Genomic DNA, 17,519 nt, shown 5'->3' with positions numbered 1-17,519 from the left:
AAATAAATTTATTCCATTGTTTATGGGACAGCCCTTCAGGTATTTGAAGATGGCAATCATGCTAACTCATATCCACTTCTTTTTCAGGGCAAACATACCACGCTCCTTCAACTTTTCCTCATGATACAGTGGTACCTCGGGTTACAGACACTTCAGGTTACATACGCTTCAGGTTACAGACTCCGCTAACCCAGAAATAGTACCTCGGGTTAAGAACTTTGCTTCAGGATGAGAACAGAAATCGTGCGGCAGCAGCAGCAGGAGGCCCCATTAGCTAAAGTGGTGCTTCAGGTTAAGAATGGACCTCCGGAATGAATAAAGTTCTTAACCCAAGGTACCGCTGTACTTGGGTCTCCAGGCCCTTCACTATCTTTATCATCCTCCTCTGGAGATGTTCCCGTTGTCTATCCTTTTTAATCTGTAGTGCCCAGAAGTGGAAACAATATTTCAGGTGGGCCCTAAGCAAAGTAGAATAGATCCCTGCTTGTGAACTGCTTGAAGACAAAAGAGCTTAGAAAAGAAAAGAAAGAGTGGTGGACTTATTGATGCTTCCCTTCAAAAGGGAATTCAGACAGAGAAAAGGAAATGGACTCCACCAAGATAAAAAACTCTGGGTTTTCCTACTGGTTCCCACAAGTAAAAGCAGTCAAAACCTGTGCCAACTACTTGGTGGAGATCACTGATCCCACCCTTTGGAGAGCTTTCACCATGGCACGGTTTCAAACATTGCCAACTGCTTATCTGACCGGTAGATACACAAAAACCCCAGTAGAACATCGTTTATGTCCTTGCCTTATGAAAATTAAAGAGGATCTTACACATTATTTCCTCTATTGCCCCATTTAGTCGGGCTTTAGAGACGCATTGCTGCAAATTATACCCAACTCTATAACCAGTCCTGAAGATAGAGTGAAATTTTTGTTAGTTGATGCAAACCCACGCATTACCCATGTGGTAGCGGTCTTTGTGATGAAGGCCATGAAAGCCAGGGAAAGATTTATGGTCGACAATGTAAAGACCCCTTCATCGTCTGTTTAACTCGCTGCTCATTTTCCCTCCTTTTCTATTTTGTGGAAAGAAGGTTTTGTTGGCATAGTATGTAATGAATTTTAATATTTTTAACTATTGTAGTGTTGATTTTTGTGCACAGGCATGGTCCTCACAATAAACGGATTTGATTGAAGGAAATGAGGACACATTTTGAAGCAGGCTTCCTCCACCTCGGCCCTCCAGATGTTTTTGGCCTGCAAGTCCCATGATCCCTAGCTAACAGGACTAGGGATGATGGAATTGTAGTCTCAAAACATCTGGAGGGCCGAGGTTGAGGAAGCCTGTGAAGGCTGGACAAGTTTGGTTTTGTGCAAAAAATAATATTGATCTTAGAGGCACTGCAGAGATTGCTGGCAATCCCGACATGGAGATTTTTCTAAATCTCACTTAATTGATTAGCCATCATGATAGCAAAGTTAAAAACCATTTATGAAATCATAAAACTGGGCTGTAAACTTTCACGTAAAATACAAAATTACTTTTTAAAATGTTTGTGCTGAAATGATTTCTAGGAGAAAGAAAAAGCAAAGTATTATTCAATACTATTTTATTGCACTCCAGACATTTCTCACCATCAGCAAATGTATCGGATTATCAGGTCTGTCCATAACTGATGCGGGAAACATTTTGATCCAGGAAAGTTTTGTAGAGTTCACTGAAACGAAAGGGAAGACGGGAAGGTGGTTTAGTGGATGAAATCATGAACAAATTTAAACAAGACAGCATCGATATTAAAAATGCCTGAGGACAAGGATAAAATAAACAGCAAGATATGTCTTTCATGTACGAGGGTGTTCAAGCCTTTATATTAAAATGAAACACCTATTTCTGACCCTGAAATATATCTCATGGCTTTGATGGGCCTGGGACAAAATCAATGGTACTTTGGTAATTAACTCATACTAAGGACATGCCAACAGTTCCCTTTCTTCTGCTCTTTTCAGGCAAGACCTGCAATTTAAAGTTCTGTGTCTGCCCTTTTCTTTTTCTCCATAGCTTTCCCTGCAAAAACCCGCTCTTTAAATCTCAATCGGAACAAATGTCAATCTGCAGAAAACCCAAATTGACATTTGCTCTGATTCAGCTTGAAAGGAGTGGGTTTTTGTGGAGAAAGCTTGGGGCAGAAACTAAAAGGATTACATTGCTTTAAAGGACCACATTGTTGCTCTTCCTTTACTAAAGATATACAGAGCTTTTGTTCAATGTGCCGGCACTACAGGAGCATTACTAGGGGAGAATCTCATCATCGTTTATACCACGGGAATGGGATGTGTCCATAGCTGTCAACTTACAGATTTGAAAATAAGGGACCAGCAGCCTCGAAAATAAGGGATCAGCAGCCAAAATAAGGGATTTTCAGAGCACAGGTATGTTCAACTTCTGAGCCCCTCCGAGCCAAAGGCAGAAAGCCCAGCCAGCAGCCAAACGAAGCCTCAAGCGGTGGTTCCCACAGCGCAGCAACCCAGCAAAGGGGATGCAGCAAGGAAAACCACCGTCACCTCTCCGCTGGGAAGCGCTGAGCAAAGGCGAGTCCCCAGGCAACGCGGCCGATTTGATTGGCACAAGGCATGCAAGCTCCACCCCCCCAGTCGATCTTAGACTCCTTATTGGGTGAGCAACGCAGTTGGAGCCTCCCTCCTCCCTGGCCGGCAGGGAGGGAGGGAGAGGAGCTGCTTCCTTTGAAACCAGGGAAGTTTACGGGACATCAGCGGGACACGGTGCTGGGCTAAGGGAGTTTCCCGCCAAATAAGGGACGGTTGACAGCTATGGATGTGTCCAACATGTTGCTAGTGACAGACATGAAATGCATCTTTTATCACATAATATTTCACTCTGTATATGTTCAGCTGTATGTCTTTTTAAACATTGCCCTTTTTCACATGGTAGCTTTAGGGCAAACATACGAGCTACAAATTCAATGTGTAGGGTAGGATTCTGGGGAAATTGTTTTTTCCCATGTATCATTCTGAATAGTTGAAATGTATATTCGTACAGTTTTTTTAGACCTATTCAAGTGATGCTTATGCTATTGTTCTTGTGTACCCATAATAGATTTCGTACTTTTTTCCTTTTTTTTTTACTGTTGCCCTGCTGTGTAATAAACACTGTATCTAGTTTACCTAGCAAAAAGCTTGAAACTGCTATAGTAAGAATTTTGACAGACTTAGTTTTTGCACATAACCTTGTACAATCTCAAAACAGAGGCCAGCAACATAAAAGTACGGTATATCTGGACTCTATTGTATTATAAAATTTTCTTGTTCTTGAATCTCCTTGACATTACAACTGATGACTACGTATTTCTGAGCCATTTTCTGAAATCTTTTAAGCTAAAAAAAAATCACATGCAAGAAACAAGTTTGCAGCTACTAATTTTGACACCTTTTAAATCTGTATAAAAGTGTGCTGTGTTAAAGCAGCATACAGAAATGAGTTCTGCATTTTTGGATATTTCGTTTTATCTTTAGTTAACACCAACACGGCGTTGTGTTCATTTATACCAATTCTAATATATGACACATTGTTGTAGTATGGATAATTTGTCATCCTTATTTCCCCTTTGTATTCATTCAAGCTTCTAAATAAATTGCTGTATTGTGCAATAAAGAACAAAAAATATTGGTTGCCTTTTGGGAGGGGCTGTAGGATTTTAGTTGGTGCCTGATGTGAAAATCTTGAAAACAGAATTGCAGTAGAGACAGGGATGCAACGAGGCAGATTTCATGTCTCTGAAATGGTTGCACTTTTCTGCAAGCAATCATGGCTAAAGAGAAGAGAACATGTTCTGAAAACAATGCAGCGGTTTGTATTACAGTATATGAACACATGGCTCACGGCAAACAAGACGAACTCAACAGCAAGGTCAGCTGAGTGTCCAGGGAAGGGTGGAGATCAAATTAATCTTCCAGGGAGTAAGTCTATGATCTCATCTAATTAGCACACAATATGCCCCCCCCCCTTTGTAAATCCTACTCGCTGGGGAATGGGTAGTGCTGTTTATCTCATACTCCAGTTGGAGCCAACTGTGTCATTAGCTCTTGGCCGCTGCTACACGGTCTCCTCTTGAGCTCACCTTCTGAGCTGGCATTAAGGAGTCCTGCCTGCTTTAATCAGTGTCAGAATTATCTGTCCTCCAACGTAGATCCCAATGTCATCTCCAGCAGCACAACCTCGAGGAAGGCCTATTTTTAACCTCACGATAACTCTGCGTTTCTCAGCGAAGAGAAATTGCCTGACTATCCAATCAGGAAGCAACTCTCTGTGAAGCAGAGAGGCCCTTGGAAATATTTCTCATGGTACCAGGAAGGGAAAGAAAGAGCTGTCCAATAACCAACCCTGGGTGTATGAAACACCATCCAGTGGGTTTAGTTATTAGATTTATAGACCACCTTTTCCTTCCAAGGAGCTCAAGGTGGAGTACCATGGTTCTCCTCCTATCCATTTCATCCTCACATAACCCGGTGAGGATGCTTAGGCAAATCCAGAATGCGGCAGCTAGACTGGGGACTGGGAGCGGCCGCCAAGACCATATAATACCGGTCTTGAAAGATCTACACTGGCTCCCAGTACGTTTCCAAGCACAATTCAAAGTGTTGGTGCTGACCTTTAAAGCCCTAAACAGCCTCAAAGCCCCAGTAGACCTGAAGGAGGGTCTCTCCCTCCATCGTTCTGCCCAGACACTGAGGTCCAGCGCCGAGGGCCTTCTGGCAGTTCCCTCCCTGCGAGAAGTAAGGTTACAGGGAACCAGGCAGAGGGCCTTCTCAGTGGTGGCACCCACCCTGTGGAACGCTCTCCCACCAGATGTCAAAGAGAAAAAAAACTACCAAACTTTTAGAAGACATCTGATGGCAGCCCTGTTTAGGGAAGCTTTTAATGTTTAATAGGTTATTGTATTTTAGTGTTCTGTTGGAAGCCTCCCAGAGTGGCTGGTATGGGCCAGATGGGCGGGGTATAAATAAATTATTATTATTATTATTATTATTATTATTATTATTATTATTATTATTATTAGAGGTGGTGACTAGCTCAAGGTCACCCTGTGATTTGAACCCTAGTCTCACTCTATCCATTCTTCTTTGGCGATCACTTGTAGGGGAGTAAGATTGTCTTCCATGAGCACAGTCTTAACAGTGAGTCCATAAGTGACTGTGGAGGCCAATTCTGGATCCACACGTCCTTCCACAGTGGGGACATAGGTTTCCGGGTGGGAATTGATCACGGTGTGGATTTGCCAAGCGTGCCTTCCTCTTAGCACGTTTCTCCCTTGCGTCCTGAGTTCGAGAGTCTTCAAAGCCCACGACACCTTTGGTAAAGGCTGTTCTCCAACTGGAGCGCTCACAGGCAAGTGTTTCCCAGTTGTCGGTGTTCATACTACATTTTTAAAGATTTGCCTTGAAAGAGTCTTTCAACCTCTTTTGTTGACCACCAGCATTACACTTTCCATTTTTTAGGTTGGAATAGAGGAGTTGCTTTGGAAGACGATCATCAGGCATCCGCACAACATGACCAGTCCAACGAAGTTGATGTTGAAGAATCATTGCTTCAACACTAGTGATCTTCGCTTCTTCCAGTACACTGGCATTAGTTTGCTTGTCTTCCCAAGGGATGTGTAAAATTCTTCAGAGACACCCTTGATGGAATCTTTCGAGGAGCTGGAGATGGCGTTTACAAGTGGTCCATGTTTCACAAGCATAAGCTATTCATTACGCCACATTGGCTCACGATGGGTTGAATTGATGTCCACCTGCTCTTTCGGTGGTACAAGTTCTGCAAGGTTCAAGGGGCATTGCCGGCAGGTGGCTGGGATTTGCATGTAGGGAAACTGGGCCCATACCACACCACATCCATTCCCAGCCCATGGCACCTCCGTTTTAGCCATACCACTGGCTGCAGCTCAATAGTATAGGACCTTTCCACACAGAAGGTCCAGGTTCAATCCCTGGGTTATCTAGGTAAGACTGGGAATGTCCCTAATCTGATACCCTGGTTTATGTATCTCTGTATGCTTCCTCCTGCTCCGATCCTCTTCTGGTCCTGGGAGACAGTGAAGAGGTGGAGGTGAGGGGAGGAGGAGGAGGTGTGGAAGGCCCTAATTCTGCACCAGTTTGGCCAATTTCTCCCTCGTGCACGCATTCTTCACTCTCCAATCCTGCAGCTTCTCTTGCCTCTGATTATCTTTTTTTAAAATATAATTTTTATTAGGTTTTTTTAACATAACATTTTCAACAGTAATTAAACATTCTTTTACATCTTATTCAAATTTTTGACTTCCATCAATCCTGCCTGAAAATTTTCCAATCTAATCTCTCAGTATGCGTTTCTTATATTCCCTATTACATTTCAAAATCATAACCAAAATCTCTATCTTTTTCTACTTTGTAACACTTCGTATATTTCTCCTTACAAAACTTCTTGTAGTCCTACCAGCGTGATTTGTTGATTACTGTTGCTCTTCAAATAATTCATATACTTCTTCCAATCTTCTGTAAATCTCTGGTCCCGCAGGTTTCGAATCCTTCCTGTCATTTTGTCCAGTTCTGCATAGTCCATTAATTTCGTCTGCCATTCTTCTTTCGTCGGAATTTCTTCTTGTTTCCATTTCTGGGCTAACAATACTCTTGCCGCAACAACTGCCATTTTGTCCAGTTCTGCATAGTCCATTAATTTCATCTGCCATTCTTCTTTCGTCGGAATTCCTTCTTGTTTCCATTTCTGGGCTAACAATACTCTTGCCGCAACAACTGCCATTTTGTCCAGTTCTGCATAGTCCATTAATTTCATCTGCCATTCTTCTTTCGTCGGAATTTCTTCTTGTTTCCATTTCTGGGCTAACAATACTCTTGCCGCAGTTGTTGCATATAAGAACAATTTAACATCTTGCCTTCTCCTGCCTCTGATTCTCGTCTCTCATCTGTTCCGGGCGCACCCAGATCACGGATCCCTTCTTCTAAGTCAGTCCTCATCCCCCCTTCTCCCGGTGTCCACTCCTCAGTGTCCAGCCAGTCCCTGACACCCTTCCACAGCACGTCAGCGGCAGTAGTATATAAATACCTGCCACCAATCATTCAGAGGAAAGGGCACACGGCTGTCTCTGTCTCTGTGGCCTCATGTCACACCTACTTAGAGCACACAAGGAGGGATTTTGGGTGGTGATAACTATGGGAAAAGGGTCCTTGGCACAACGAGATAAGCACAAATATAGGAAGAGCACATTGCTAATACTTATATTTTCCAAAACCTTGCACCAGGGCTGGGGAACTGATGGGTCTCCAGATCTTTCTAGACTTGCACCCCCATTATTTGCAACCGTTGGTTATGCCAGCTGGGGAATGAAGGTTGCAGTCCCCGCCACAACATCTGGAGGCAAGTAAGAGGAGACGTGAGAGAAGTTTATAAAATTAAGCCCTGCATGAAGAAAGTAGATAGAGAGAAGTTTTTCTCCCTCATAACAGTCATGGACATTCAATGAAGCTGGATGCTGGCAGATACAGGAAAGATGAAAGAAATGGGTGACAACAGGACTCTTGTCGGCATCAATAAATTAAGCTGGGTAGGTATTTTCAAATATCAAAATACAACTATGGGGGCAGCTTCATCTGTTGACATTCTGCATTGCTTGTGTGCAGCACCCCTGATTTACTTTTGGGCTCTAACCCCTCTCCCACCTGCAAAAAGAGGTCACACATTTGCATATGCCTTAATGTGTACGCAAACTTTATGCCATTCTGAGTCCTTTTTGCAAGTGTGCAGATGGCTCAAGTCATGTGCACATGTACAGTGGTACCTCGGGTTAAGTACTTAATTCGTTCTGGAGGTCCGTTCTTAACCTGAAATTGTTCTTAACCTGAAGCACCACTTTAGCTAATGGGGCCTCCTGCTGCCGCCGGAGCACGATTTCTGTTCTCATTCTGAAGCAAAGTTCTTAACCCGAGGTACTATTTCTGGGTTAGCAGAGTCTGTAACCTGAAGCGTATGTAACCCGAGGTACCACTGTATTTGTTTATCCGTGGGTGTGGTCATTTCCCCTTTATCCTTGAGTTTTCTGATATATCAGACTTATATAAAACAATGGGTTAATTAACAAAAAACAACAGGTGTGTGTCGCTGCTGGAACCCAGCAGTAGCCCACCCTCCCTGAGTTCCAAAACCTGGAGGTTCATTGTCAGCATACCCCTCAATTAAATGGAAGTATGGGATGCCACTTGGATAAGAACAGGGATCGTCAACCTAAGGCTACATAAAGGACTGAACCTCATTGCAATGCGTTACTTGTTACTTTGTAACGTTATCTTACTGTACAGTCAAACCTCGGTTCTTGAACGGCTCCGTTTTCAAACGTTTCAGCTCCTGAACACCAAAAACCCGGAAGTAAATGCTCCAGATTTTGAACATTTTTTCGGAACCCGAACATCCGGCGTGGCTTCTGATTTGAGTTTCCCTAATGAATTGAGGCTTCCGCTTTCTGTTTTCGGATATTTCAGAAGTCAAAGAGTCTTCTGGAACGGATTACATTAGAAAACCGAGGTTCCACTGTAACTAGTATTTAAGACTGTTCGGGTTCAAGATGGCGATGAGGTAAGACGCATTTGCCGGAGCTCATTTTGAATCCTCCCTAAATTTGTGTTGTGGCTCCCAGCCTTTCAAGTTCTTGCTGAAGATTGTACCAGGGTGTTGGAGTCCATGCTAGGAGTTCACATTGCCGATAACTGTAAAGCCTGCATCGTAAATCAGCTTTAATGAGCAGATAATTGTATTCTCCGGCAGCCTTGGAAGCAGCCTTCGACTCACTGGTTTTCCGCCAGCTCACACTCAGTTGTATTTTTATTACCTTTTATTACCTTTTAATCACTGCTATTTTAAACGACTCATAACGATGGGTCAAGGCAAACGCCTAAGGGATTGTGACGAGGCTTTGCCCTCCCCAAGAGCCAAACAACCAAAAACCGACCCCCCCCCCGTGTCTGGCAAATGGAGTGGCCCCACTGAACACTGCTATAGGGTGAAAACTCAGAACCGTTTCTACCCACTAATGTCCCCAGAAACAACGTCAACACCAGAGGAATTGTTTTCACCTCAGATTAAAACTGCAAACGGCAAGCTTGGAGGAGGAGAGTGTGTCCCACTGTTCTACACAATGCTGAACTGCTCTAACAGGGCCATGCAGAAGCAGCTCCGGTGCAATCTCGGCTGTCACTGCACCCCCCTGCTGAATCCCACTGCCTCAAGTGCCTGTTTCAGTCTTCCTTGTGGTCTGGCAGCCCTGTGTGGGATGCACACTGGATCCACTTTAGACTGCTAGGAAATTAGTTCAGGCACTACCTTGCCTGTCTGCAGGATTAAACACTGAAAGGGAAGAGAAGGGGAGTTTCTTCCAAACAAAAGATTACTATAACGTCTGAACATTTTGTCTTGTATCTCAAGTACTATCACTGCTAGAAACTTACCTCTATCTTTTTTTAAAAAAATAAAAATAAAATTACAGCTGAGAATTGGAGGATTGTGGGGGGGTTTTTTGCAGGGGAGGGTGGGTGCAGCAGCAGCAGCGAAGACAGATGCAAATAATTCCTCCAGTTTCTCTGCTATCTCCTTCTCCTTTTGCGCACCTTTCATCCTTGCTGAGTTATGCAGATCACGGCACAAAGACCACTTTCTGCCTCACCAACTGCAATATTCGCAGCTGACTACCTTGCAGGGCTGTCCCGAGCCCCTGGCCTCACCCCCTGCTCCCCCACCCACAACATGGAGAAGCATAGTGGAAATAATAGCCTTTGTTGGCATTAGCAACTTGCCTAGAAGGGACAATTATTTTTCCCAAAAAATTTTTATTGCTTTTCACAATATTATAAACAAACAAACACATAAGACAAACCAACATAAATCATAGCCTTATTGAAAATTACACTGATTAACTTTGTTAAGTGACTTCCCTGCTTCCCCTTGGTTGAATTTCATTGCATATCCTTTTAACAGGACAAATTTTTTTTAATGTTTAAACTCAAAAAAAAAGTGAATGTTTCATGAGAAATAAGCCCTGAGTGTTTTTCCCCTCAATTTTTTTTGTTGGTTTTCACAATATTATAAACAAACAAACACACACACACACACAAGACAAACCAACATAAATCATAGCCTTATTAAAAATTAGATTAGATTAGATTAGATTAGATTAGATAAATTTATTGTCATTGTCCGTATATACACAGTATACACAACAACGAAAATCAAACACCCAAGACCGGATTCACATACACATTTGCACATAATTAGTTATTAACTTTGTAAAGTGACTTCCTGGCTTCCCCTTGGTTGCATTTCATTGCATGTCCTTTTAACGGTTTCCCAAGTCCCATTTTTTATGAAATGAAATAAGCCCTGAGTATTTCTTTTCTTTTCTTTTTAGGGCACAAAATTCCTCTGGTTATTCTGATTCTGGGGGGTGCTGGCTGGGAAATAACCCAGCCCGGGAGAACTCTCTCCCTTCCTCCAAATGGCTTCTCTTCCAACCCGGAAGCCTCCCGCGCCGGAAACGGAAGAGGCCGCTCTGCCCTTTCTTTCTTTCTTCTCTCTGCGGCGGGCGGAGGCGAGAGAGAGGCAGCGCTTCCGGGTCAAGGGGCCGGGAGGCGGGGCTTGACCTTGGCCGCGCTCAAGATGGCGGAGCCCCCCTCGCCCGGCCTGCCCTACAAGGCGGCGCCCCTCTTCCCGCGCCCGCCCGAGCTCGACCCGGCCGAGTACGACGCCTCGCCCCACAAGCGCGCCGCCGAGGCCGAGCGCCTGGCCATCCGCTCCCGCCTCAAGCGCCACTACCTGCTGGAGCTCAACGACCCCCGGAAGACCAGCATCGTGAGTGGGGCGAGGGGCGAGGGAGAAGCCGGCTGCGGGTCGGACTACAACTCCCAGCACTCCTTGCCCCGGGTCCTGGTAGCGAGGGGTGAGGGGAGTTGTAGTCCAGCCGCAGCTGGAGACCCCCAAGTCTGGGGAAGAACGGAGACCCCTAAGCTCAGTTTAAAATGAAGGCAAGAGAAGGAAACGGGGGGGGGTGCAGGGGGGGGAAGAGCATTTTATGAACCTCCAGTCAGCTGCAAGTTTGAAGAAGAAGAGGAATAGTAGTAGTTGGTCATTGCTTGGGAGAAAGGCGATGGCAAACCTAGACAGCATCTTAAAAAGCAGAGACATCACCTTACCAACAAAGGTCCATATAGTTAAAGCTATGGTTTTCCCAGTAGTGATGTATGGAAGTGAGAGCTGGACCATCAAGAAGGCTGATCACCAAAGAATGGATGCTTTTGAACTATGGTGCTGGAGGAGACTCTTGAGAGTCCCATGGACTGCAAGAAGATCAAACCTCTCCATTCGGAAGGAAATCAGCCCTGAGTGCTCACTGGAAGGACAGATCCTGAAGCTGAGGCTCCAAGACTTTGGCCACCTCCTGAGAAGAGAAGACTCCCTGGAAAAGACCCTGATGTTGGGAAAGATGGAGGGCAGAAGGAGAAGGGGACGACAGAGGACGAGATGGTTGGACAGTGTTCTCCAAGCTACCAGCATGAGGGAGGCAGTGGAAGACAGGAGTGCCTGGTGTGCTCTGGTCCAGGGGGTCACAAAGAGGCAGACACGACTAAACAACAACAAAAAATAATAGTAGTAGTTGTTGTTGTTGTTTAGTCGTGTCTGCCTCTTCGTGACCCCCTGGACCAGAGCACTCCAGGCACTCCTGTCTTCCACTGCCTCCCTCATGCTGGTCACTTCGAGAACACTGTCTCACCATCTCGTCCTCTGTCGTCCCCTTCTCCTTGCGCCCTCCATCTTTCCCAACATCAGGGTCTTTTCCAGGGAGTCTTCTCTTCTCATGAGGTGGCCATAGTATTGGAGCCTTGCCTTGCATCACTGCCTTGCCGTGGTGAAGGGGCTTGAATAACTCGGAGAAGCTATGAGCTATGCCGAGCAGGGCCACCCAAGATGGACAGGTCATAGTGGAGAGTTTTGACCAAACATGATCCACCTGGAGCAGGAACCGGCAAGCCTCTCCAGTATCCCTGCCAAGAAATCTCCATGGACAAAGACAACAGGCATATAAAAAAGTAGTAGTAATGGTAATAATAATAATAATTTATTACTTATACCCCGCCCATCTGGCCGGACCACCCCAACAGAATGTTTAAAAAATGCTGAAGCATTCCTGCTTTGACTGGGGTATGTCTTCCTCTAAGTATGGGGTTTGCCAGGTGCTTTATTGTTTAAATATTCATAGACACACACACATATGAGGTGCATGAGTGCAAGAGGAGGGGTATTACCTCTGGTTGGAAACATGCTGTGCTCCCCTGGGGTAGTTTGTCCATCTTTGGTCCCCACTCTGCACTGCTCTCACCTGTGGCTCCTAGAAGCTGTCAGCAGGCGACAGAGCCAGCATCCCAGGAACAGCTTTGAACAGCGGTCTAAACCAGGTGAGGGGAGCCAATGGGCCTCAAACCCTCAGGGAGTAAGGGACTTTGTCTGCATGCAAAGTCAGGCTCCTGCGGATTGAGCAGGCGAGACCAGTAGTGAGTCCAGTGGTCAAGTTGGTTTCTCCACGTGCTGTAGAGGGAAGTGAGGGGTAGATGAGGCTCATCCACCTAGGAAGAAAATCCATCTAGGAGAAGGAAAATTCTGCTCCATCCATCTAGGAGAAGGAAAATTCTGATCCTAAAGTTCTGCTGTCTTGTGGGATATCTTCAGGAGAAATAAAAGCTAAGGAGTGAGCCCTACACAAATCCAGAGTGGAGTCCCTAAGGTGTTTGGATGGCGCCTTGGTACACCGCCTTCTGGCACCTGCTGCAGCCAAGCTGGTCCCAACATATTGCTCTGCTTTCCTTTCGACCACATCAACAATGCAGGGTCTTGTCATCTGGGCAGCCCAGGACCTCCATATACACTGCTCAGGCTTGAGCCCTCGAGAGGACACTTTAGGGCTGCTAATGCAGCAGTTTGACTTCACCCCCAGAGGTGCACCAGAGGTGCCTTCATTGTCTCTTGAGACAGATGGATGCCACACACACACACAACATGAGCAGAGGTAGGGCCGTAGCTTAGTGGCTGGGGATCTGCTATGCAAGCCAAGGGTCCCAGTGCGCAGCAAAAATACCCAATCTGCTAGCACATTTGCAAAGCTAAGTTGGGTCTGCTATGGTTTCATACTGGGTGGGGGATGGCCCGTTGAGATTCCTGCATTGCTGGGGTTTGGACTAGATGACCCTTGGGGGTCCCTTCCAACCCTACAATTCTATGAATTCCCCAACATCTCCAGGACTCCTGCTTGATGTTGCTGGGCTACAGCTCCCATCATCCCAGGGCTGGTGGTCAGAGATGATGGGAGTTGCAGTCCAGGTTGAGAAAGGCTGGCACATAAACAGGACTGACTAGAAGGACCAATGGTCTAACTCAGCGTAAGGCAGTGTCCTATGTTCCTTTCTGTTATAATTCACAACATCCGAGCCTATAACTCCCACCTGGAAAGCTGAAGAAGCATAGTCCGGGGGAAACACTCTTATTATCTTCTGCATTTGCCTGTGGTTGTACTTTTTGCCTAAGATGTGCAGTAGATTACAAGTGTCAAGGTGAGGGCTGACATTACCTGCGTAGATTTGTCACAATGCGCATTTGGGCAGATGCTCACTATCCTCTCTCTGCTTTAGGATGACCCTGCTGTGACTCGTTGGGTTTATGCCCGAATGTACAACCCCTATCCTAATTTCCGTGTCACCCCAAAAACTTCGCTGCTGGGAGCTGCTTTCGGACTAGGGCCCATTTTTTTCTGGTGGTATGTCTTCAAAACGGACAGGGTAAGGCTATAAGTATGTGATCTTAAACAACTGTGTAGTATGAGATCCAGTAATCCTGGATTTACTAGTATAAATGGCTTGCTGCACAGGAACACTAGGTTTTGTGAGAGGCATATCGTAATAGGAAATGTGCGTTCTGCTTTATCACACCTTCCTCAGTCCCTTTCCCCTGTTATTTTTGTATCAGTCTGGGGACTCTTGACAATTGACAACAATTCTGATTTTTTGGGCATCCCAAACACTGGTTTCCATATTTCAGAAATGTTCAGTTAGCTTTTTTGTTTGTGAAAGCTTTTGATGTTCCTCCAGTGATGCACAAATAATTGTATAAATAAAAGGTGGCAGGTTACCACAAAAAGAAAGCAGCTCAGTGAGTGGAGTAGGGGATTAAAAACCCTGTAAACAGTTGAAATCAAAAACAAAGTAATCAACCTTGCTCATCCTTATAATTTGCATTGTGTAGCAAATGTTTTCCTGTTGCCATTTATTTATTTTTAGGATTTCTTGCCTGCCATTCACCTTAAGATCCAGGGAACGTTACAACAAAACAACAATAAAATTTACAATTGAAAAAACCAAACACAATAAAACACCAAAAACACAATATAAAACGTAGACTAAAGGAAGTCTTTAACATAAAATAATTCAGCTGTTAGAAGCAGATGAAGGGGTGTGTCTTCAGCATATGACAAAAGCTGTACAATAATGATGCTAAACGAACCTCTTTGGGGATGGAATTCCACAACTGGAAGGCTGCAACAGATAATGCTTTTCCCCGGGTCTCCACTGCCTGGACTAATGGTGCAGAATTACCAATGTGGCCATCTCTGCTGATTTTAACATCCAAGAGGAGGAAACCTTTCAGAAATTTGGGGCCCAATTAGTTTAGGGCTTTGAACATTAAGAATAATAATATCCTTGAACTGAGTCCAGGAACAAATTGGGAACTAGTGCGGCTGCTTCAGAACAGGAGTTATATGAGTTCTAAATCAGGCATAGGCAAACTTGGCCCTCCAGATGTTTTGGGACTACAACTCCCATCATCCCTGACCACTGGTCCTGTTAGCTAGGAATGATGGGAGTTGTAGTCCCAAAACATCTGGAGGGCCAAGTTTGCCTATGCCTGTTCTAAATGGTACCCAGGAAGTAATCTGGCAGCTGCATTTTGAAACAGTTGGAGATTTCGCACTATCTTCAAGGGCAGTCCCACGTAGAGTGCACTGCAGTAGTCCTGGAGGCGTCCCAAGGCCAAGTAATGAAGAGGCGATAGCTGGCTAATTAGCCATAGCTGAAAATAGTCATTGCTAACCACCAAGCCATCTAACCTTCCACTGATAACTGATCCAGGAGTACCCTCAAGCTACAGCCTTCCTTTCAGAGGAGTGCAGCCTCTTCCAAACAGACCATCTCTCCAACTCTCGCATTCTAGAACTTAACAGCATACAACACTTCTGACTTTCTTTAAATTGCCCTGAAATTTTTAAATTGAAAGCGGGTGAAAAAATACTTTAATAAAATAAAATGTTTACTCGGAAGTCTCATTGCTTGGGCTTAGTATCTAGTAAGGGTTGCCGTCTTCTGCTAACTCTGTTGTCTTTGGGCAGCACTTTTGTTGGAGCATTTCTTTACCCTTGCTTAGATTGGTGATTTTCCCCCCTCTGTTTTTGTTTTGCACAGGATAGAAAAGAAAAGCTCATACAGGAAGGCAAGTATGAGCGACCTTTCCCTCTGTTCTATTAAGTGTCCTGTACCTGTTGCTGAAGGGGCTTGTACTCCGTCTCTAACCTATTTCAAAATAAATCTCAGTTAGAAACTCATTTGTTTCCTTTGCGTTTCAAGTGCAACACCTACAATAAATCTTTTGCGTGTGTGCTGAAATTTATTGTGTCACTACAGCTTGCAATTCTGCTTTCAAAACCTGGGTTTTCAGTGTCTTCACATTTTCACAAATTACCGTATTTTTCGCTCTGTAAGACACACCTTTTCCCTCCTAAAAAGTGAGGGGAAATGTGTGTGCGTCTTAGGGAGTGAATGCAGGTTGCGCAGCGATCCCAGAAGCCAGAACAGCAAGAGGGATTGCTGCGCAGTGATCCGTCTTGCTGTTCTGGCTTCGCCGTGCGAAGCCTCTTCAGGGCAGCTGGCTTCTGGGATTCAGAATATTTTTTTCCTTGTTCTCCTCCTCCAAAAACTAGGTGCATCTTATGGTCTGGTGCGTCTTATAGAGCGAAAAACACATTACTGGCCAGAGGGGGGTGCAAAGGCCAGGGACAGAGGAATATTGTTTGAGCGAGTGAAGGGACAACTGACGTGAGGCCTGGTTCTTAAATCTGATATTAGAGTTACCTCTACACAAGAGGCTACAGAATTCCGGAACCTTCTGTTTTCACGATAATGAGGTGACCTCCTTTACGCCTTCCATGGAATCAATTTGTAGAAATGTAGCTTTACCCATTTCAGATCTGAGACCTGAGCCTGACATTCGACTATTTTCTTCCCCCTGGTTTCAAAAGCATTTAGGAATGTCTACTTCTTAGGTGTGGATTGTGCCATTGCTAATGTTTCAAGGATAAAATGGCTCCCATTCACCAGCCTGCCACGGATTACGATAACCCCAACCAGTCTGGGAGGTGTAGCCCAACAACATGGAGGGTCACCGATTCCCACCCCCTCTTCTAGGCTAAATTACTGCCTTTGAAGGCTGTCCTCAAAAGCGCAGTTACTCCCAAATATAGCTGCTAGGATTCTACCTGGGATTGGGTGTTGGGTCACATCTCACTGGTGCTGGCAAGTGTCTGCAAGCCTTGTGCGCCTGGCGGGAGGTACTGCCGAGCGTGCAAGGCTTGGGGCAGCAGCCTGCCACCCGAAGCACGGGGAGCCCTCCGGAGGGCTTCCCGTGCTTCGGGCAGGTGTGTGCAAGGCTTGGGGCGGCAGCCGCGGCTGGGGGGGAAATAATTTTTTTTTATTCATTCCCCCCCCCCCCAAAAAAACGCAAGCTCCGGGGACAGCTGGGAGGCGCAGCGTGTCTTCCCGCTGTCCCCGGACCTGGTCAGAAGGCGGGCGGCAGGGAGAAGAGCGCTTCTCCCCGCTGCCGGCCCCACAAGCGCCTGGGGGGAAATAAATTTTTTTTCCTTTATTTCCCCCCAAAAAAACTTGGTGCGTCCTATGGGCCGGTGCGCCCTATGGGGTGAAAAATACAGTAAATTGACTCCTGGTTCATTTTCTGGTTCAAAATTCAAGTGCTGGGGATAGTTTTTAAATCCTTCTGTGTCTGGGATGTATGAAGGATCACCTCCACATCAGCCTGCCCAAACATTTCCATCTTTAGAGGCCTTCAGGTGAGGTGGGGAGATAACAATAGGAGATTTCCCCAGGTGTTCCCCCAGAGAGGTTCACCAGGTGCCAGCTTGTTTTTAACGGTAGCATAGATTTTCATTAATGTTTCATTCTTGATTAAAATCCATCATGTTTTAAAAGCTTTTTTGCTGTTAGTTTTAATTGTATTGTAAAGTTGCCCTAGAGCAGGGGTCAGCAACCTTTTTCAGCCGGTCCTGGTCCACCATCCCTCAGACCATGTGGTGGGCCAGACTATATGGGGGGGGGGGAATGAACGAATTCCTGTGCCTCACAAATAACCCAGAGATGCATTTTAAATAA

The 17,519-nt window shown here is 45.3% G+C and overlaps 1 protein-coding gene and 1 long non-coding RNA gene across 2 annotated transcripts; one reads left to right on the top strand and one right to left on the bottom strand.

Annotated features, from left to right (window-relative positions):
* The first annotated feature begins 10,691 nt into the window (after positions 1 to 10,691).
* NDUFB4 (NADH:ubiquinone oxidoreductase subunit B4) lies at positions 10,692 to 15,680 on the top strand. The gene is made up of 3 exons (XM_081845712.1): positions 10,692 to 10,890; positions 13,719 to 13,865; positions 15,543 to 15,680. The coding sequence occupies exons 1-3, from the start codon at positions 10,699 to 10,701 to the stop codon at positions 15,603 to 15,605; spliced, it is 402 nt and encodes a 133-aa protein (XP_081701838.1). The 5' UTR covers positions 10,692 to 10,698; the 3' UTR covers positions 15,606 to 15,680.
* Positions 15,524 to 17,404, bottom strand: LOC309332619. Its single transcript, XR_014152251.1, has 2 exons — positions 17,072 to 17,404; positions 15,524 to 16,665 (listed from the first exon to the last, which is right to left on the bottom strand). It is a non-coding gene; the product is annotated as an uncharacterized lncRNA (long non-coding RNA).
* Between the last annotated feature and the right edge of the window lie 115 nt (positions 17,405 to 17,519).

This window comes from Podarcis erhardii (assembly GCF_964252035.2).
Source record: "Podarcis erhardii genome assembly, chromosome: 17".
In the NCBI taxonomy this organism is placed as follows: Eukaryota; Metazoa; Chordata; class Lepidosauria; order Squamata; family Lacertidae; genus Podarcis; species Podarcis erhardii.
Note: the sequence above shows the minus strand (reverse complement) of the source record. Positions and strands in the feature narration are given on the sequence as shown.

Bases quoted from the DNA above. Each gene is read 5' to 3' on its own strand.
- NDUFB4 (XM_081845712.1), top strand. From the start codon at position 10,699: ATGGCGGAGCCCCCCTCGCCCGGCCTGCCCTACAAGGCGGCGCCCCTC. The intron at 10,891-13,718 runs GTGAGTGGGGCG...TCTCTGCTTTAG, and splicing joins ACCCCCGGAAGACCAGCATC to GATGACCCTGCTGTGACTCG. The intron at 13,866-15,542 runs GTAAGGCTATAA...TGTTTTGCACAG, and splicing joins ATGTCTTCAAAACGGACAGG to GATAGAAAAGAAAAGCTCAT.